The following is a 20,569-nucleotide window of genomic DNA, read 5'->3' on the forward strand; positions in this document are numbered from 1 at the left end:
GGGTGCGGGGCTGGGTAGCGGCCGAGTACACTCGGGGGACCAATTGTCGAGATGTAGGATCCCGTTATATATGCACGATACATTACAGCGCTTATATTCCAGTATCACATTATCAAATGACCTGAATATGCAGGATACAACTCGAAAAACTGCTGACCGCCATAATAGAGTCTTCCCTACTGAGTAGATTTACCCGTGCTCTGCATCCAGAATGTCATACTTATGTGATTTATCTAGAGAAATTGCACTTGATCATTCTATTCTAGCAGTGATGCCCTTGGAAAGGAAACCTGATAGATGAAATTCTTCTGCCTTATCTAATCCATCATAGCCATAACGAACTTTCCTCTTACTAGAAAGGTGAACATTTCATGGTTCCACTGATACGAAATTCCTTCACGGGTTTTAGTGAGGCTTCCTCAGTCAATCGACCAATCAGGTCGCTTGTCAATTGAACCCACCTGGGTACATCTTAGAGGCTAGGTCCAGCTCTCAATAGGTCGCTCCTCGAGAGTAGTGGTTCAATTGTCGGGCTGAATTTTGTTCAATTGCAAAAATATGATAGCAACATAAGAAACATGCCTCCAAGAGAAAAAAAAAAGGCCTTAACTCTAGAATGAGGATAATGATATATATAGATATAGGGGACTTGCAACGATAAGTTGATCACTTGATTTAAACGAACATTTAAACGTCCCTCAATTGATTTGCTGCATGACAGAAGCAGGCTTTACTTGATAATTGCTCTCATTGTACAAAGTACATGTCATCAATAGATATGTATGGGCTTAGGGCAGTCTCCAGCCACCAGTACGCCAGTATACTCTTTGCCAGCAGTACCATCACGCATTTACGTATTTGATACTCTGTAAATTTATCTCACTTCAACATTTATGTAGTTCAATTTTCGATAATCAAGTTCTTAATATATAAATATCTTAAATCTCACAAGTAGACTACCTCGAATTGACATTTTCTTCGATTTCCGAATTAAGTTTGATTGATTACTTGAATCGTATAAGAGAATGGAGTAGACGGCCACTTATAAGACCTTATAATATCTATATGGCTCTTCGGTGGTCTTTTCAGTGGTCTTCTAATTGACCTTTCAATATGACCTCGAATATAAAGGAGGGTAATTAAAGGTAGCGGTGAGTTATTCAAATCCGGCGGTAGGGTAAGCGGTCAAAATGTGCCGATAGGTCAAAGGTCTACTGACGAACTGGCTGCTAAAGACTGCCGTAGCTATGGCTAAGGGACATTATTCTAAAAGGGTAAGAAGACTCTGCCAATTGGGTCCACTAGTGAATAAGTATTGCCTGTGTACTCCGTAATCTTGACTTTTGATTTTCCCTTTGCAATACCTTCAACCAAATTATGGCTACCCATACTAATGGGAACCCTCGTGAGGAGCTCTTTACCAAGATGCTAGCCTCCGCCAGTGAAGGCCACCTCACGGAGCTAAAGGAATTGTTAAGAAAATGGGACACTGAGAGCACCGACGAAGGTGCGCCAGCGACAAGCAAGGATCATCTTTGGTTCAAGCCGTCTATATTGGAGCAGTTCGACATTTTCAATGAGTTGAACCGGCCTAAGGAGAACACGAAACGGATCCACACCAACTGGTATATCCACAACCGGATCCTGGTCGAAGCCTCGCAGAAGAATCAGATCGACGTTGTTGAATACCTTCTAGAGCAGCGGGATTGCCCCATTACCTCCCGGGCCGTACAGAGAGCCATGATGACGGATTCCTTCGATGTTTTAGAGTTATTTCTCGCACATGGATGGGATATCAATCAGCCCATTCAAAATAATTTCTGTACAATCTTACGGTTGGTTATCTGGAGTTATTTGTTTGAAATGAAAACGTATTAACAAAGCTTGCAGCCAAGTTGTCATCAGCGAAAACCGGGTACGCTGGTGTCTCGAGCATGGGGCAAATCCCAACGCCCGAAGTAAAGACAAGACAAAGGATGTACTGAGCCATGCTGCTTGCTATGCCTCATTGTCCACCCTCAAACTTTTAGACGGCTATGGTGCAGACTTTGCACGAAGCAATGCTCTGCACGGGGCTGTTAAAGGGCGGAGCAAAACGCGTATAGAGATTTTGCAATGGCTACTGGATGAAAAAGCCTTCCCAATCAACCAACGAGAGTTCGAGTATGACATGGAGATGTTCGTGGATCGCCAGTCAAATGGACTGGCAACAGCACTTCATGTCGCCGCCGAGACGAATTCTCTGTGCTGTTTGCGGTTTTTACTGGAGCGCGGTGCAGATGCCAATGTAGCGGACACACTGAGCTGCACTGCTGAAGATCGGGCGCGTAAACGCGAGCACCAGGAGGTAATTGCCATTCTGAAACACTTGAAAGAGTAACTGAGAAGTGATTTCATTCCCAATCCGCTGGGTTTGCATCATAATTTATTTGAAACAAGATAACCGCTCGAGTATATATCATGTCCTAAACTGTGATTCATCCAATCCGACCCCAGTAATATACTCAGATTTACAATAAATGCATGCCATTTGCAATGGAAGCCTCGGCAGCAGCCTTCTGCCAATCTAGGTTGACGAAGACAATTTCGTTATTCGGATTTCCTCCTTGATGCTTCACGAGGATCCCCCCAGCCAATAAGTTAAGCTCGCCCTTCTCCCAAAGTTCAAAATGCAGGTCGTCTTCCGGATCTATAATATCCATCGGATCAATGTACTTTATCCGACCAGGCGTGATTCCAAGGTTGGTTTGGACGATGCTTTCCAAGACTTGATTGTTGGGCTCGGAGATAAATGTGTCAGGATCTTGCAGACTGACGTGTGCAAAGATCCACGCCTGAGCTTCCACCAAGGCCTGTTGATTTTCCGTGATTAGGCTGGCCAGATGTTGCCTAGCTCGGTTCATTCCCTGCTCAGTGTCGGTGTAATGTCCAATAATGGCACCCTGGCTGGACGCAATCACCACCCCAATGCAACCCGTGAAGCCATCACTACCTAGGATGACTGAGTCTGCCCCGAACGCGAGGAACCTTTCCTCATCCTGGGTAACTGTTGTGGCGATGCTTAGATCAGCGAGAAATGGCTCATATGCTTGATTCACACGCTTTGCGAGACCATCATGGTGCGCCGTCAGAGACCGAACTGATGGTAGACGCTTGGGAGTTTGATTGGGTAAGGTACTTCCTCTGTCAGTCCTAGTCTCGATATAACATAGAATAATGATATAGACTTACGCAAAGAAATTTGTCGGCACAGACAAGCAGATTGTCAGGTAGGAGAAGAGGAACAGGATCAAAGCTATGAGCCTTTTGTTGCCTTGGTTGGATCCCATTTTGAGGAAGTTTCTCGGGGATGGTATAGTCGTAGTGATTAGGGGAGTTGCAGGCAATCTCCAGTAAAGGAAAAAAAAAAAAAAGAAATTTCTATTCTCGGCAATTCAGTTTGCCATCTGGCTGGTTTAAATAGTGGCTTCATTAGTATGGACACATTTGTTAAAAATAGGGGCCAAATATGAGTTCTTCCTGGCATCCAAATAGCGAGAATGCAACTTTTTTCCAAGGTTAGGTATGTCAAAGTGCCCTGTTCTAGCCTGATGAGGAATTTGGGGGAAGTGATTGGGATATCCGAATTAGGCAGTAGGTCTCTCATAGGCAATACACCGCAGGTACTCCATATAGAGCCATTTGTTAATTGAACGAAATATTTCGAGCCCCATAAGGTGGAGCCATTAAGCTCCCAAGAATCACACGTGAAGCTTCTCAGCGTTTTCGCAGATCCGTCAGCACTCTACTCCGTACCTATGTTGACACTATTCTTGATAGTTCCAACCTATCCCGGTATGGGGTGGAGGTGTTTCCGTCTTTAATCTCCGTCATTTCCACTTTGTTGAAACTTTGCATCCACTGTCTTATCCTGGACTTGTGGAATAATTGACCAGCTCGGAATACCGGCTAGCTGATGAAGAATGGCTCCCGATGCCACCAGAAGTAGAAACTCCAGGCGAAGAAAAGCCGATGAAAATCGGAATCGGGTATATTTTGCGAGAAAATTATGATCCACGACATCTGCAATGGTGATTAGTTTGATCCCTATCTTGGGGCGCACTCTTGTTTTATTTTTAGCCCAATAAGACTTCTCCCCTGGGGACGTATCGGTAGGACTAGAAAAAGAGGACTTGAGCTCCTCTCCCACCTCATGCACCTCAACATCCGTGGCCGCAGAGATGGTGCTGATTCATATTTCATTGTTACTACTCCTAGCACAGCAGGTTTTGTGTTTTCCTAGTACGTCCAGCGTTTCTAGTAAACCTTTGACCAGTTTGTCCACTTCAAAGAGTCACCATTCCTGGACTACCGAGCACTCTCAATCTACGCATATTAGGCACAGGACCAAGACATCAGCATTCAGGGAATCTGATTCGCGGCTATTATCATCCGCATATTCTTCTACGATTCTCTCGGCCATTCCATCTGGATTTTCTAAATCCACTTTGTCTTCCAGCAATGTTGACGTGGAATCAAGTTCTTCAAGGACCTCAAGCTCTTCGATCAGCTCAAGAGCGTCTACCATGCCCGAACATGGCTCCCGCAAGTCTTCGCCACAGTCAGGCAAAGGAACTGCTGTGCCTTCCAGAATGTCCAATGTGACACCAGCTTCTTCGACGATCTCAAACGCTTCGGTAACCTCAAGCTCATCTACCTTGCCCAGACCTGGCTCTGGCACATCCTTGACAGATGCAAGTTCTTCTCATTCTTCTCGGTCTTTTCGGACGTATGGTTCTAGCAATGCCAGTGTGAGGTCAAGTTCTTCAACGGTCTCGAGTACTTCAGTGGCCTCAAATGCCTCGATAACCTCAAGCTCGTCTGCCTTTCCCAAACCCGGTTCTGGCATATCCTCAGCAGATGCAGACCTTTCTCAATCTTCCCAATATTCTAAGTTATATGGTTCTAGTAATGCCAATTCGAGATCAAGTTCTTCGACGCTCGCGAGTACTTCAATAACTTGGCGTGCTTCAGCGACCTCAACCCTATCTACCCTACCCAGACCTGGTTCCGCTATATCTGCATTTTTGGGCACCTCGCAGACTTCTCAGTTGCCTAGCTCTAGCATATCAAAAACAACCGCTGGTGCGGCATCCCAATCATCGCTCTCGGGGATAGTCAGTTCAACTTCTATGACAACTTCCATGACATCAACATCAAGCTCCGCCATCGTTCCGTTGATGGTCTATACTACTCCCCCGCCTGGTTTGCATACTAGCAGCATGACTCAATTTCTCTCAGCGAGCAACACTCTCTTGACGACGACCGAAAATGGCCACCAAACAATCATCCCTGTTATTGGCGGAGTTGGAATATGGGGAATTCCGAGCCCAGGAACATTCTTCAATATCCCTGGCTTCCCTGGTGCTATTACTATTCCATGTCTGATTGCATGTTCTTCGAGTGCGAGCATGCCCTCGACTGATGAAGAAGCTATTGAGGGCAGTGATCAGGCTAGTAGCAGTAGCAGCTCATCTTCGTGCACGTCCGCATCTACCTCGATCTACTCTACTGAGTTTGTCACTTGTACCCCCATCACTACATCGCGTACAAAGACCTCAACCTGCACCACCTCAACTGAGATTTACACAACCACCGGGTGTAATCTCGCTGTCACAGACGCGAGCACCGCCACTTACCTAAAGCTCACGGGCACAGCTCTACCCTTGACAGCTGTGACGTTCCACGTTGGCCCAGCCTCATCCACGCCTTCATTTTCTCTCTTGCCATTGACAGCTGTGACGTTCCACGTCGGCCCAGCCTTGTCCACACCTCCATCGTCTGCTTTGCCCTCACTAAGCGTAAAATCCACCATTGGGAGAAGCTCGATGCCTCTAGTCCCGACCTCCATATTGGCATCGACAACGGCATCGACAACACAATTGACCGCCGCATCGTCAACGGCATCGACAACATTTGGCGATATTCCCCTAATTTCAAACTTCGATTTCAACCAGGTTGGACCTAAGCCCACGGCTATACCATTCACAACCACGTCAGCAAATGGCGAGATCCTCGCTTATCCATCGCGGATCGTTGACGACTTTGCCCCAGAGGGTGTATTCACCACGAAGGGTGCGGGCACACCCGTGACACTGCAAGCTGCATCACCAACCCAGATCAGCAGTAACCACGATGGTTCAGGTCTATGCAACAAAGTGCAAGATTCCTGCGACAAAGCGTATGGGAAGTATGTAGACGACACGATATATTCATCATACACCTCTTACACATGGAGTGGCTCCTTCATGGTTGCATCGAGCGGTCAAGCCGGTTGTGCGGCCATGTTTACATGCGATAATGATAACTATGGTTTCGGCATGACTGGACGACAAATCAAGGCTGCGTAGGTTATTATACTTATCGATCTATGCGGATGCACGCTGACAATATTCCCAGTGTTGAGTACATGAGGGCAAATGACGGTGTCGCCAACTGCGGAACCACGTATCTATCAAACTTTTGTCATATAACTCTCGATGCCTGCGGATTTAACTGCCACGCCACACAATAATCGCGGGCTTATGTGCAAGACTGAAAACCTTCTGAGGGTGTCTTCTCCCTTTTTGGCTGGGGGTGACATAGATGCACTCACCTTGGTTTGGCGCTGTGTTGACCTGGTAATTTGCCCTTATATTTAGATGTATATAATCATACTAGACATCCGACTGCTGTACTACTATACATCGTGAATTACTGTATCCGGTTAGTCTTAACATTTGGGTTTAGCACCATGTATTTGAACCTCTTCCCATCTTCTAGATCAGATCTCACGGCTTCGCATCACGAGATACACAAGGCTCGCCGTTAGCTATCTGGGACTGGTACTACCGGCTGGATCTATATACCTATCTTTTTATACATTGCGTATTTCACGAGGGCTTAATGTATTGTCTACAACTTCATTCAATAACTCGTGCATTCTATCTTCATTTATATACCGCATGCAGGGACATTGTTACTTTTCCCTGAATGTAAGTGGCCCTTCATCCTGTACCATTACGGCGCGCATCTTCTTCCATTTATCAGTCATTCCATCCACGCTGCGCATAGATGCGATCTCATTCTCCGGTGTAGTATAGAGATGGCTTGATAATAACGGAAGCACCATACACTTCCACAGCATGGCCTTGCGGTGTTTGCTTCCTATTGCAGTTCCCAGAAGCAACGCGATGGATCCCAGAGTAACAGTGACCGGAAGAATGATCCACGGCCATCGGACATGAATGAAAGTCTCGACTCGGAATGCCTTCCCCAGAATTTGCTTACCCTGGCCATTAGCGCGTAGGGCATTAGTGACGCTGGTGGACATTGAATCGAGTAGTTGACTAAGGTTACCTTTGCGCAGAAAGGTTGCCAAATTCAACATATCTGATGTTGATACTTCCTCACCGGCAAAAGTTGTGCTATTGAAAATTCTCATTATTGTAGGTTCGAAACTGTTGAACGTCCGATGATCGATGCTATAGGACGGGATTTTGGATAGGGTTGCTGACCCGTTTGGGGGTGCAAAGTGAATGGGATATGGTGAGTAAGAATAGCGACTTTCCTCGGGAATATCTGTAGCAATAAGCTGCTGTGTATCAACAACATGCATTGGACGGCTGTTTTGGATGCCAGGCAGGTCTTGGGTTCCAGGCAGGTATGAGCTCGCTGAGTATCGTCGTTCGCAAAAGTACACAGCACATTCTGTTACCAATGGTTTTGTTGGAGGAGCTGTCGCGTTGGATAGAGTGTAGAAAACTGGGTTGGTATAGTCTATCTCAATAAGGGAGACAATTGGGGTCTGAATGTCGAAAATTGGGTCGCGTTTCCTAGGAAGGGAACTCCAATGGTACATCTGAAAGGTGATATTGTCGTACGTGACATTGCCGAAGCCGTAAGAAGCCGAGTAAAATCTATCAAAATCGAAAGAGAAGCTATTCGGAGATTGGTAGCTACAATTCGTAGGGGTTTCCCTAAAGGCCGGGTGGGCAAGATCCCAAAATGCTGAATATTCTGGCACCTGACACTTTTGATTTGTTCGAGATGTGACATCCTCGCATTTGCTACACATCGCCAGTGCAACAAACTCCGGGAATTCGCAAGAGGTTGCATCGCATCGAGGCTCGAGAGGACTATCTGTCTGTAAGAGTCCACTTATTATTGCAGTCAAAAGCGTCGGCGGGAGCTCAAGGAATACGTCACTTGCATCCGAATCCGTCGTGGAGTCCCATTGCTGTGAGGTTTGGGCAAATGTAGTGGCATTTAGTGTAGCAACGGTTCGCGAAGGGAACGTTAAAATTTGCTGTGCAAATGGATCTACTGCAAGAGCCAGAACCGTTAGAGATGCCCCAACATAAGTCAGGCTTCCTGTGTTCGACCCAGATATTCCCCTCAGTAAAACCTCTAAGGATCCCCAGGGTCCCCGGCTTGCCTGATCAATAACCTGCATATGATATAGTGGAGCTGGATTTTGAAATAGGTTCCATTTCAGCTGGCCGAGACATGAGGACACCGAGACTAACACTGCGGCTTTGGTAATGGTGACGATGATTGACACGACAGTATTGGGGGACGCGGTATATTGCCAGGTCTCGTATGAGGTGTTGTTTATTTTGACAAGAAAGGCAACCAAAAGAACAAGGCCCACGACGGCTAGGGTAACAGATCCGATTTCCCATACCCAGGACCCGCTCCAATCGAACCCAGGTCGCTTTGTTTCAGTGTCCGTTTGCGGGTCCTGTGTATGCACAGTCATACCGTCTATTTCTGAGGTGCGCATTTCAGTCTCGCTGGCATGCCTATGAACAGACATACGAGGACTGGCTTGGTTTTCAAACATATCGACCACGAGATCAGATTCGCTCTGGCTGTCGTGTAAAGCGGAATATGGTGGATGAGTTGCCATTGTGATATCAGTTGGTCCACCGGAGTAGTCTCTACTATATAGGTGTTGAGTAGACCCTCTTAGGTGATGGCGGGGAAGGGGAGAGGAAAAGGAGGTTTGTCATTGTGGCTATGGGCGGTTGAGCCTTAATAAATAGTGGTTATTTTTACAACCTACTCGGCGGTGCTGACAATTTCAGCCTATCATTTATACGCTAGTCAATCCGTCGTAATTGCTATTTTTTCCCCGCAATCTCCATTTCGTTTGCCCTATGTGATATTGCATTGCCCAGCCCCTGATGGCGTAGATCTATTTTTGTTATTCGCAAATGCCTTGGTGCCCACTTGCCTTCGAAGCAATACCTAAGCGATGCGGGCCAACGGCGAAAATACTGCACAAGCTACTAGCCTCGCTAGATGCTTGCATCACGAATTTAATACCAGGCTGCCGCAGACTCGGGTGGGGGGGGAGAAAGAAGCCACCTAGGAGAATCAAACTTATTATTGAATATAAATTTGCTAACTAGTGGGCACCCACTACTAAGTCACCGGTGTGCGACATGTATGACATACCGTCTTTCTTAAGGGAAGATGTTTCCGTGTTGCAATATAGCTCTCGGCAAATAACTTTCAAACCTGTGGGGTAAGGTCTGGCGACTCTTTAGAGATAACCGACTCACTCTCCTTATTACGGGAAAGCTTCCATCTTAGAAATTTTAGTAAACGCTTATCAAGCTAATCGAATTTGCTTATAGTTTCCACTCGAATACTGCATCGTCATATCTTCTGTGGGTAGCGGGTGCTAACTCTTTGTACAAACCACCCAAATCGCGCGCACTTGATCTAATGAATTATAAGTGCTGCTTTAAATCACGCAGGGCGCAGTTCAGTTTCATCGCACTCAACTTCTGTGGCTTAAGTACGGCTGGGCGGACGGGAAGCCCTGTTTTCCACACCCTATAGTCGTATGTGCGGTACTCACCGTTATTGTATGTGTTGTTCAGTAGACCCAGAGGGGCAATTTGATGTCGCTGGTCGTCGGTAAGGCTTTTCTTTCTGCATAACATTTTGAATCAATATCACCCAATCGAAGTAGTGAAGTTCGAGGAAAAGCTAGTGATAAATGGTCCGACTAAAAGAAATAGTCGATGTTAGATGTCTTCTACGCGCATCAGAGAGTTATTCTCTGTTTGCCTCTTTCATTCATCTACATTACTGACATTGCTGTGTTCTAATAAACGACCAGCCAAACGGACAAGGACTCTACCGAGATCAGATTTGCGAGTCGGAGTTCGTTCCCCAATGGGCTCTTTCATCTCAGGCTCATCCCTCGATCGCTTCCTTTTCTCACCATGAGCGCCTTCCCATTTGGCTCAAGCATCATGTGACAGGGTTGCACCTTCCTCGTGAGCGCTGCCCAAGTCCTTGAAACCGCTGGTGCTCTCGTGATTTTCCTGTCTTTTGTCTATCTCTCCGGTGCACTCGCAATGGAGTCCACGTGAGTGACGTGTAATGATAGTGCCATGCAAGACCAGCTACTAATGGCAGAAACCTCAGGACTGCCAAAAAGCGTCCTAGAGTTGATGAAGCTGATGGCCCAGATGACTATGATGATTGCCCCCTAGGTACAGATCATCCCCGTTCTGTCAGGATTGTGGAGCGAGATCGCACTTAGGCAAATGTCGTCCTTGCTGCCATCGCTGTGACAGAAAACATTCTGGGGCATGCACTGCATTCTGTCGGAAATGTGCAGAGATCGGCCACTCGTGGCGACGCTGCCGGCTCTTCGTTCCTCATCAAATATGGGTGAAACGGCATTATGGAATGCATACCATCATTCAGAATGTCAACATCACGCTTCCCGTGATCAACCCGGGGCTGTTAGTGACTACAACCTTTGTGAATGCTGCCATTCTATCTCAACTCGATGCGGCCCTCAGCCACCTCCATAAGAAAGCAGGAATCCCCTTGGATTCACGTATCACGATGAACAACGTGAACATCAAAACTAACATCATCGCATCAGTACGAGCAGCTCCAATTGCTCCAGACACGTCGTTACTGGATCGAGTGCAACGAATCCCGACGGGACCACGGTCGAACATCCCCAACAACAAGCCTCGTCCTATGAAGTCCGCATTTGCTCAGTCAGATTTCACTCATGCTGCAGGCTCTAAGTCTCTTTTCAACCAACCTGTGTTTGGCCAATCTGCTTTCTCGCAGCCCAAATTCATGCATGATTCCTCTGTTGGCATGACCCCGTCCTGGCCTCGTTATGGCTGATTTCCGTTCGATTCAAAATGATCAGCTGCTTTCGCGTGTCAGTGAAGAGATGGATTGAAAGGAGCCAACACAATGGGACAACGACACATCAATACGTTCATGGCATGGGAGGATGATGTATAAGTCTATTGCTTTGTATCTTCACTATCCTGCGAGCTTGACTCAACAGGTGTTTACTGACTATCCGAGTACAAGCCAATCTGGTAAGATTTCATTTGATGGCAAATGGAACTAAAGTACCGTACAATTCCTGGCAAATTAACGGTTTGAAGTTCTATTCTTTGTCTACGTATATGTACAAAAGAACTGCGATCCCAGACGTCATCTAGAGGTCAATATTCTTGAACATCGGGATCTGGCCCTAGTTTCAGGCTCGGTCTAGTGAATTCTACCAACATATAATCGCCGAAAATGTGACCTCTTAATACATATCCAGTAGAGGCATTCGGTGACCATCATTTAGGGTTGTGTAGATCGACAATCACCCCGATTCGGGTACCGATCGGCACCATCTGCCATCAGGCTTTCATCCCCTAAACACCTTCACAGGTCCACCTCACGTTCAAAAAAACATGTCTTCTATCTCCATCAGACCTCCCAAGGTCCACGTTAGCGAGCCATCTGATTGTGTTCCACCAAACGACTTCATAGTCGGTACATGGCACGTAACCCACTCCACCCTCCCGCTGTGGAAAGACAAGCGCAACGTCAACATCACCTACAAGCTCCTCCCCGCAGATTCTGCCGGAGTCCAAAAGCTCGACGACCTGGTACAATACCAAGGCATTGACTCTGACAAAATCAAATCCGTCCATGGCGTGGACACCCCAGCACCAGGTTATCCCGGGGCTTGGGATTGGCGCGGCAAAGGCTGGCTGATGATTGCGAGTTCGCACTGGGAGTGTCTTGGCTTCGGTCATACCGATGATGAGAACCGGTGGATTGTCACTTACTTTGCTAAAACAATCTTCACGCCTGCTGGCATTGACATATATTCTCGAAACAAGGAGGGACTTTCGCAGAGTACCGTCGATCAGATACTTGATGCTCTTAAGGAGGTTGGGGTCAGGGATATGACCGATCTCGCTAATAGTGTCTTCGAGGTTCCACAGAACTAGGAGGCAAGGCCATGTGATGGTGTTTACATGTCATTGGAATCTATTGAGAAGTCGAGCGGTGGGGTTGTCGAGACAAACCCGGGAGTGCGATGGTGAAAAGCCTCGGACACTTTCGCTTCCCCAAGCTCGAGATACGGATCATCAGGGTAGTGATATTGGTGTTTGGGGGCCGGAAACTCTTCCCCTTGGTAAAGCGGCCGCAGATCAGTGTCTCTCGGGGTTGAAGCGAGTACTTGCCAGACGGATGTTTGAAGATGGTGACAGTGACTATAACACTCTCATGAGTGGCCTTTTGCCGCGGACACTTGGAGCTTCTTGGGCTCCAATGTCAGGGTTCACATCTAAATAGTTTGAGTCTACAGGCCTGCTATCTGCTCCGACACGTCATCCGAATGATGATCCGACGCCCGAAGCCCTTACGGCGAGAATGTACGGTGGAACTCAAACCTCCACTGAATTATTTGACCTGATGATTGCCTTCTATGTCGGGACCAATTATTACCCTAGAAATTGAGGCAAAAGTTCATACACAAAATATGAGCCTAGGCGGCAAGCAAAGCCCACAAGGCATGGTTAAATGCTATTGACATCGAGATTTACATCTACACAGTCATCAACATGCTAGCATTCTTATACCAGCTCAGTAGCGGATTCTCCCCATTGCGCGTCTCCGTATCCTCAATGTAGGCCCAACGGTTCACGAACTCCTCATGGCTCGTGACCTGCGTCAGCTTCCCCGTAACAGCACGATACATATCCTCGACAACATTGAAGTCCGTCGGGAAGAAGATATCGAAGTAGCCTTGGTGGACCTGTAAAGAAAATTAGCCAGATTCAAATATCACATCGGAGAAGATATCTACTTACAAAAGGAGTCGACACCGGCACTGTCTGCCGTTGATACCGAGTCTGAACGACTGGCGCGTTGATCCCGGGTACGGCATCTGGCAGGGAACTGAAATCACTGGAAACAAGACGGTGGGCTGGGAAGTATTGGTTCAGGACATCAAAGAACTGCATCAGGCGGGTAGGGATATACTCCGGGAGGGTGTATTCCTTCTGGAATGGCGCGGCGGAGCGCAGGCCGCGGAGAAGTGGTGGGCCCAGCGGACTCGGGAAAGGACGACGGGCGGCAGCTTGGCGCACGCGCAGGAATCGAGCCGCGACTGGGTCCAGCTGATTGTTGTAATACTCATGGAACTCGCCGTCAGAATCAATCAGCACACCACCCTGCTGCGGCGTCTCAGTGCCTTGCTGGTAGCGAATAGTGTCGTGGGCGAAGTTATCGAAGACCTCAAGAGCCAGGAAGAAACATGGGGAATGAACATATGTGTCCCAATCGAAGATCGATCGGTTTACAATCTCGACGTGATCCCGGTGTCCCTTGGCAGTGAGCTTGTCGGTCAAGTTCTTGTACTGGAGATCTGCCAGTGCAGGCGAGATCTCAATAATCTTAAATTTGGTTCGCTGATACACCTCGTGATCGGTGTCGCGGATGAAATCAAGAATGTTTAACATCATTGTGCCGTTTCCTGCGCCCATTTCGTAGATGATCAGATCGTGGTACGGGTATAGGGTCAGCTTGTAGTTTGACACCAGATACCGCGCAATGGTCTCGCCATAATATGGTCGAAAGAGCTCTGTCGGTGTGTGCCACAGCTGGCGCGCGATATCTGGGTTCGTCGCGTCGAGCTTGTCTTCAAACTCCGTGTACCGTTCGCCAAGGAGTTTGTGGAAAGCAGGCCCGTCTTCGATTTTGTTGAAGTCGAATGGCTCTCCGGGGCTGAAAATGGTCGCGTGTTTGGAGAAGTACCCGTAATGTGGGTTGTAGAGGCTGTCTAAAAGCGCCATGTCAGAACTAGTCTCCCTCACTTAGCCGCCGGACTTACCGTCGATGAACTCGCGCGTCAGCATTTTGACCTGTCGAGGCCGTTCGCGACGGTTGCGTAGCTCCTTCGCCGTCACCGTCGGGTATCTCTTGTACTCCTCATCGATGTTCTTGGGGTAGTCCCCTCGTTTTGTCCAGAGCTGGATATCATCGTGCGGCTTGCGCTTCGCGTTGACAGGTGTGCGCCGCGTGAGAAAGGATCGGGATTGTGGTCGAGCAAGTACGGAAGGTGACCGCCTTAATGATCGACATGCTGGATGGCGAAAGAGCTGTCGGAACAGCTGGGTAAGGACTGGCGAGTCCATTGTGGTTGCAGAGCTAAGCTCAAGGTTGTGCCGGGGATGAAGGACGGTGTTTCTGCATGACCTTGCGGCCTCAGGCACGAAACCACGTGCCTTAGGCAAATCGCATCACCTCCCATTTCCACCACATTTGGAATTACGAGGTTCTTGAAACCAAACACGAGTCGAGTACCAAGAAAGAACTTTGCATTGACTCTCAATCATCCTTTTCACCGACAAAGTACAAGCTGAATCCTAACTTCCATCAAAGAAGGCCGATGGTCCGAGCTTCACGTCTCCCGTCTATGCACATGACCACAACCTTCAAGACATAAAACAGCATTGAAAGATGCCAGATCATTCAACAGCGTATATAGGCACAGCCTTCGTGACTGGTGTATGCCTGGCACTCGCATATCAAGAGTTTTCCCGTCCCAGGAGGGAGGATAATGCGACAGAACAGATATCGTCAACAAATGGGCTAATCGCCCGAGCTGGCCCGCCCGCCATTGTGGAAGGCATTGAAGGCTGCATTGGAAACACCCCCTTATTCCGAATTAAGTCATTATCTGACGAGACGGGATGCGAGATTCTAGGCAAAGCAGAGGCATGTAGCCTTGGTACTTAGTATACGACTTGGAAAATGAGCTAACAATGCCCACAGTTTTTGAATGGCGCTGGCCAGAGTTCAAAAGACCGCGTTGCACTAAGCATGATTGAGATTGTATGCTGAATACATGTACCAAGAATTCCCTGCAATACCAGCACTACTAACCCCAACCAGGCAGAAGAACATGGTATCCTGACACCCCATTCCGGCGACACAATCTACGAAGGAACCTCGGGATCAACCGGCATTTCACTAGCAACCCTAGCCCGTGCAAAGGGCTACTTAGCACACATGTACGGACACGCCACCCCCAACTTCCCATCCAATAGCAAAACCCACTAATGCACATGCAACCCAGCTGCCTGCCGTCCGACCAGGCAATTGAAAAATCTAACCTACTGCTAAAACTCGGGGCAATCGTGGACCGGGTTCCGCCAGCCCCAATAGTGGAAAAAGATAACTTTGTCAATCGCGCACGAGCACTGGCGAAGAGGCACACGGCCTCATCGGGAATTGCCTCTGCGTCAGCGGATGAGCAATCCGATCTCCCCGCGGCAAACGAGCGCATGACCCGTGGCCGAGGCTTTTTCGCCGACCAATTCGAGAACGAGGCCAACTGGCGCGCCCACTATGAAGGAACTGGCCCAGAGCTGTACGCCCAATGTGGGGGCCGCATTGATGCGTTTGTTGCGGGCGCTGGCACGGGCGGGACCATTTCGGGGGTGGCGAGGTACTTGAAGCCCCTGCTGCCTAGACTTACAGTTGTATTGGCCGATCCGCAGGGCAGTGGGCTTTTCAATCGGGTGGTTTACGGTGTAATGTTTGATATCAAGGAAAGGGAGGGGACGCGGCGGCGTCGTCAGATTGATACTATCGTTGAGGGGATTGGCATTAACCGCGTCACGGCCAATTTCGAGGCCGGTAAGGAGATGATTGATGATGCGGTGCGGGTCACTGATGCACAGGCTTTGGCTATGGCTCGGTGGCTTGTTGAGAAGGATGGGATCTTTGTTGGGAGCAGTAGCGCAGTGAACTGTGGGTCTATTCAATCTTGACCTAGTACATCTGGGACTTTTTTACTAATAGTGGATTCTAGGCATCGCCGCTGTCAAGACAGCGAGGAAGCTTGGGCCTGGCCATCGGATTGTGACGGTACTTTCAGACTCTGGTTCCAGGCATTTATCTCGATTCTGGGCCAAGGCAGGAGATGTCGGTGGGGCTGTTGATACAAAGCTTGAGGATGTCATGAATGCACGGGACGAAGACTTTCAATAGATAGATTAATTGAATATTCTAATTGTTTATGGATGTGGGTGTGGATAGCTATATCGATCGTCGATCACTGGTCCCCCGATTAGTATAGTTCGGTTGCAAGATATCATGATTTTGAGTTTATAAAAATGCCCAAGAACCTGTTGGGATGAGACACCTAACTGTCAGTTGTCTTGGTCATCCTTGAATGCGAAGCTGCTCAAGGTCTTCCTGAGCAGTGTGCCTTGTCTCATCTTTGACTTCCTGCAAGGCTGGATCAGATTCTGGTTCATCTTTTATCTCGTTATCCGTTTCTTCTTGGTCTTCTGAGTCCGCCTGTTCCTCCATGACTCCGATCATTGTAGAGGTATATCCCTCCCCAACAAAAGCACGCAGCAGCTCAAATTCAACCTCATGTCGCGATCGACCTTTGAAACGAGTTTGTATCTGACCCCAGGTAAGATCCGATTGGGTGCTGAGTCTGGCCAGAGCTGCCAGTTCAGGCTGTGTCCAGGCTGCGGAAAGCGGGGGGCGGGTTGGCCAGGCGGCGGGTCCAGTGGCTATAGAACCAGTGCCAAACAGTCTGGTACTCGCGTTCTGGCAACATCTGCATCACGTCACTGGCTTTCTTTTCTTGTTTATGCATCATGCACACGATCAATTTTGCCTCGTCGGGTGTGATGGGCCATCTTTTGCTTGGGGTGAATTCCATGTGGTGCGGCGATGGGCCCGGGGTGCTGGGCATTGCCTTAGGGGTTGAATCCCCTTGTACCGTAGGGATAAATGGAACTTGTTTTTTGTATCCTATTTCAGGTGTTTCGTTTTCGCGATCACTTGCACCACTGCCGCCTCGCAGTTGTTCTTGTTCCTTGAGCACTCCATGTTCTTGGTGGCTCGGTTCGCAGTTCTCCTCTCCGAGGCATGGTTCGAGCACTTCGTCTATTTGATTGCTCGATCTGTCACACTCCTCATGGTGTGCATCATGCACCTTAAGGTTTTGATCACACGTTTTGCACCCATCGTCTATGCCATTGTCTGGGTCATTGTCTTGGTCATTGTCTTGCCCATCGACTAGTTCAAGAACCTGATTATCGACCGGATCATCAACTGAATCATCGACTGAATCATTGACTGGCGTATCGACTAGCGCATAAACCGGATCATGGTCTGGATCATCAACTAGCGTGTCGGCAGGTTCATCCACTAGCGCATCGACTCGATTATCGACTTGATCGCCGATTTGATCACCGACTTGATCGCCGACCTGATCACCGACTTCAATGACGAAATTTGGCCCCTTCAAAGGAGTACAACTAGATGGACCATCATTCTCTTTCGTCGGAATGTGGCGCCTCCCGCGGATAATTTTTATTTTTGATGGTGTCGGTGATGGCTCATAGTCCTGCAAGGGGTCGTCGGACTCGTTCCCATCAGGTACTGCCGCAAAAGACCAGTCATGCGTCACAGGGCTGGAATGGTATTTGCGCTTCGCAGCCGGCCGGCGCTTACTCGGCGTAGCTTTGGGTTTCGTTTCGGTGCGTGGTCTGCGAGGCTTGCGCACAGCCCAGACGGAGCCGCTCCCTGGTGGGGATGAAGATCTCACAGGCGGGGAGAAGCCCACGTTTGACTTGCGGGTCTCAGTGGTGGGTGTTGAAAAGGAAGGGGGCAAATCTGGTACTGCCCACAATGGATCTTGCGGTTTGGAAACTGTGATTGGGTTTGTAGAATGGGAGGTAGGCTCCTCCTTGGTTGTAGGACTCAGCCCGGCAGTGCCTGATGCTTTAAAAGTAAACACGAAATCCAAAGAGGTATCGATGTCCGTCTGTAGCTGTTTCGATGGCGACTCTTCGCGTGGAGCATCTGGGGAACGACGACTAGGAGATGATGCCATAGAGAAGAACTCATCTTCCTCTCCCCTTGTCTCGGTGTCATCGTCTGCATCAGGATCTTCCGGCCTATCCATTTCAGCCTGGGAGAGCCATGATCGTGGATGATCTCCGCCGTCGCCCTCGTCCCGCATGCCCAGGAGATGTCCATTGTCGACCACTATATCCCCGGTCTGCAGGTCAATCTCGTCGCCAACGCCGGTGAAGTCCTGGCTATATTTTGCGAAAATGCCTTCGAAAAGAGACTTCAGTCGCGAGTCATTCTGCGCGCGTGCGGCAGGAAGATCAAAATCTGCGGGGACCTCTTCATCGTCGGGGGTATATGATATACATGGTCTCTTCGCCGGTCGTTCAATATCATCCTGCATGGAGTGGTCCATGCTGCTGTCCGGGTTCATGATTGCGGATAAGAATCGATAGGCGCGGCCACGGGTGCCTTAAAAGAGATAGAACGTTGAGCGCGTAGTAGGATAACGCATAATTAATTTCGGCAATCTGTTTCCGCTTGTAAAAGTGATGTGTGTAGGCGCAGGCGCGAGCAAATATGCGGTAAAAGTCAAAACAAACCAAAATGACGTTCTCCGAAGCTCCCAGAGAGCTCCCCGACTTCCACTCCCCACATCTCCCGTCATGATTTAGAGCCACCATGTATTGTCAGAAGTGTCGCACGCCGTTGAAGCTGGATGGCTCAATAGAGTCACTCAACCCATCTGCCTTTGACTTGTTGTCTAGTAAGTTCACCCCGGGCGATCGTTCTGATCCCCGCTAATCAAGCGGTCTAGACTCTACAGGGAAGACGCTGTCGGATACTGGAGCTGTTTCCTCATCAGTACGATCATCATATCCGCCCGAACATCGCGACAAGTATGACCAGTCCGCCAGACATGCTACGCAGCCAGTTTACAGACGGTCTATCCCAGGCCCCCGTGCAGGAGGCCAGCCCAACCCGCCGACCATACCCCGAGCGGAAAGCGGCAATATGTCATTTGTGATGCTCACCGAGTCACAAGTCGCGCCACCACCAGTCAGTGAGAATGGATCTGCTGCTCGAAGCAAGAGAATTGGTACACAAGCCCAACTACGTGGCCAGGAGGATGGGTCATTCGTTGATCAAGTGGAGAAGACAACACGACTATTTGAGATAGTCTCGGCGCGCTCTGATATTGACCACCCGATTTGCGTGGAGTGCACCGAGCTGCTTGTGGAAGGACTCCAAAAACGCTTGGTGGGATCTACGAAGGAGCGCGATGCCTACATCTCGTTTCTTAGAGACTTGAATGGGTCAATCCCGACCGAGGAGGAGCTGCAGGCAGCACAGAAATCGTTGGATGAGAGTCTGGAAGCGGAGCGGGCCGCATTCGCAGAGCTGCAGTCCTTTGAGAAAGAAAAGGCTATGCTAGACGCAGAAATCGCTAGTTTAGAAATGGACTCACGGCGTCTGGATGCAGACGAGGAGAACTTTTGGCGGTCTCGCAATGCATTCGCCTTGACGTTGACGGAGTTTCAAAACGAACGAGATGCACTCAATATGCGTTACGACCATGACTCGCAACAGCTTGAGCGACTGCAACGGACAAATGTCTACAATGACGCGTTCTGCATTGGTCACGATGGATATTTCGGTACTATCAATGGACTACGACTGGGACGGCTGGCCAATCCCTCGGTTGACTGGCCTGAAATCAATGCTGCGTGGGGACAAACAGCCCTGCTTCTGGCCACGATGGCTGAGAAACTTGGATTCCAATTCCAGGGGTATCGTCTCCGACCGCTGGGATCCAACTCACGGATTGACAAGATTGAATATCCCACGCAGCCATCCGGTCAGCCCGTCGAGGGAGCTGCGCCCAAAGTGACCGAGCTAGACCTATTTTCGTCCGGAGATCAACTGCTCAACCTTAATTGGCTGCACCGTCGCTTTGATTCAGGTATGATGGCGTTTCTTGAATGTTTACGCCAGCTGGGGAAGTTTGTTGAACAAACCCCGGCACCCGTTCTTTCCCCCGCCGAGGCCAGACCGGCGCCACAGCACCGGGGCTGAAATTGCCCTATGAGATCAAGCGAGATCGTATTGGCGATGCCAGCATCAAGTTGGGCTTCAACCAAAGTGATGAGACGTGGACCAGAGCCTGCAAGTACACGCTCACTTGCTGCAAGTTTCTCCTTGCACATGCCAGCAATCTTGCCAGCACGGGGTCTAGTAATTCAGCTGCGGTTGCGGCTGCAGCCGTGGCAGCTAGCGAACACGCCCGACAGGCAACGGTCCCGAAGAATAAACCATGAAGCACAGCAAAGGCCGGGGGTTTTTTTTTTTTTTTTCTTTTTTTTCCATAGAAAAACAAAAA

At 48.9% G+C, this 20,569-nt stretch overlaps 12 protein-coding genes across 12 annotated transcripts; 6 read left to right on the plus strand and 6 right to left on the minus strand.

The window, feature by feature from the left end:
• Positions 1-1,377: 1,377 nt before the first annotated feature.
• N7500_009278 (ankyrin repeat domain-containing protein) lies at positions 1,378-2,380 on the plus strand (the record flags this gene model as incomplete). Its single annotated transcript, XM_056680419.1, has 2 exons — positions 1,378-1,835; positions 1,891-2,380. 2 exons carry the CDS (start codon positions 1,378-1,380, stop codon positions 2,378-2,380), a joined length of 948 nt encoding a protein of 315 aa, XP_056527801.1.
• A 130-nt stretch (positions 2,381-2,510) lies between these two features.
• On the minus strand, positions 2,511-3,329 carry N7500_009279 (uncharacterized protein; the record flags this gene model as incomplete). The annotated part of the gene is made up of 2 exons (XM_056680420.1): positions 2,511-3,192; positions 3,232-3,329. The coding sequence occupies 2 exons, from the start codon at positions 3,327-3,329 to the stop codon at positions 2,511-2,513; spliced, it is 780 nt and encodes a 259-aa protein (XP_056527802.1).
• A 1,031-nt stretch (positions 3,330-4,360) lies between these two features.
• On the minus strand, positions 4,361-4,888 carry N7500_009280 (uncharacterized protein; the record flags this gene model as incomplete). The annotated part of the gene is made up of 2 exons (XM_056680421.1): positions 4,361-4,723; positions 4,769-4,888. The coding sequence occupies 2 exons, from the start codon at positions 4,886-4,888 to the stop codon at positions 4,361-4,363; spliced, it is 483 nt and encodes a 160-aa protein (XP_056527803.1).
• Positions 4,889-5,261: 373 nt separating this feature from the next.
• Positions 5,262-6,389, plus strand: N7500_009281 (uncharacterized protein; the record flags this gene model as incomplete). The annotated part of the gene is made up of 1 exon (XM_056680422.1): positions 5,262-6,389. One exon carries the CDS (start codon positions 5,262-5,264, stop codon positions 6,387-6,389), a length of 1,128 nt encoding a protein of 375 aa, XP_056527804.1.
• A 608-nt stretch (positions 6,390-6,997) lies between these two features.
• Positions 6,998-8,929, minus strand: N7500_009282 (DUF3176 domain-containing protein; the record flags this gene model as incomplete). The annotated part of the gene is made up of 1 exon (XM_056680423.1): positions 6,998-8,929. One exon carries the CDS (start codon positions 8,927-8,929, stop codon positions 6,998-7,000), a length of 1,932 nt encoding a protein of 643 aa, XP_056527805.1.
• Positions 8,930-9,758: 829 nt separating this feature from the next.
• On the minus strand, positions 9,759-9,974 carry N7500_009283 (uncharacterized protein; the record flags this gene model as incomplete). Its single annotated transcript, XM_056680424.1, has 1 exon — positions 9,759-9,974. One exon carries the CDS (start codon positions 9,972-9,974, stop codon positions 9,759-9,761), a length of 216 nt encoding a protein of 71 aa, XP_056527806.1.
• Positions 9,975-10,394: 420 nt separating this feature from the next.
• N7500_009284 (uncharacterized protein) lies at positions 10,395-11,190 on the plus strand (the record flags this gene model as incomplete). Its single annotated transcript, XM_056680425.1, has 3 exons — positions 10,395-10,405; positions 10,465-10,532; positions 10,583-11,190. The coding sequence occupies 3 exons, from the start codon at positions 10,395-10,397 to the stop codon at positions 11,188-11,190; spliced, it is 687 nt and encodes a 228-aa protein (XP_056527807.1).
• Positions 11,191-11,762: 572 nt separating this feature from the next.
• On the plus strand, positions 11,763-12,308 carry N7500_009285 (uncharacterized protein; the record flags this gene model as incomplete). Its single annotated transcript, XM_056680426.1, has 1 exon — positions 11,763-12,308. The coding sequence occupies one exon, from the start codon at positions 11,763-11,765 to the stop codon at positions 12,306-12,308; it is 546 nt and encodes a 181-aa protein (XP_056527808.1).
• A 602-nt stretch (positions 12,309-12,910) lies between these two features.
• On the minus strand, positions 12,911-14,501 carry N7500_009286 (class I SAM-dependent methyltransferase; the record flags this gene model as incomplete). The annotated part of the gene is made up of 3 exons (XM_056680427.1): positions 12,911-13,120; positions 13,176-14,146; positions 14,198-14,501. 3 exons carry the CDS (start codon positions 14,499-14,501, stop codon positions 12,911-12,913), a joined length of 1,485 nt encoding a protein of 494 aa, XP_056527809.1.
• Positions 14,502-14,826: 325 nt separating this feature from the next.
• On the plus strand, positions 14,827-16,362 carry N7500_009287 (putative cysteine synthase; the record flags this gene model as incomplete). The annotated part of the gene is made up of 5 exons (XM_056680428.1): positions 14,827-15,084; positions 15,142-15,201; positions 15,262-15,380; positions 15,446-16,122; positions 16,184-16,362. The coding sequence occupies 5 exons, from the start codon at positions 14,827-14,829 to the stop codon at positions 16,360-16,362; spliced, it is 1,293 nt and encodes a 430-aa protein (XP_056527810.1).
• A 174-nt stretch (positions 16,363-16,536) lies between these two features.
• N7500_009288 (Myb-like DNA-binding domain protein) lies at positions 16,537-18,622 on the minus strand (the record flags this gene model as incomplete). Its single annotated transcript, XM_056680429.1, has 2 exons — positions 16,537-16,935; positions 16,994-18,622. The coding sequence occupies 2 exons, from the start codon at positions 18,620-18,622 to the stop codon at positions 16,537-16,539; spliced, it is 2,028 nt and encodes a 675-aa protein (XP_056527811.1).
• A 248-nt stretch (positions 18,623-18,870) lies between these two features.
• On the plus strand, positions 18,871-20,507 carry N7500_009289 (beclin 1; the record flags this gene model as incomplete). Its single annotated transcript, XM_056680430.1, has 3 exons — positions 18,871-18,955; positions 19,007-20,152; positions 20,236-20,507. The coding sequence occupies 3 exons, from the start codon at positions 18,871-18,873 to the stop codon at positions 20,505-20,507; spliced, it is 1,503 nt and encodes a 500-aa protein (XP_056527812.1).
• Positions 20,508-20,569: the final 62 nt, after the last annotated feature.

This window comes from Penicillium coprophilum (genome assembly GCF_028826855.1).
Source record: "Penicillium coprophilum strain IBT 35676 chromosome Unknown utg000006l_segment0_segment0, whole genome shotgun sequence".
Classification (NCBI taxonomy): Eukaryota; Fungi; Ascomycota; class Eurotiomycetes; order Eurotiales; family Aspergillaceae; genus Penicillium; species Penicillium coprophilum.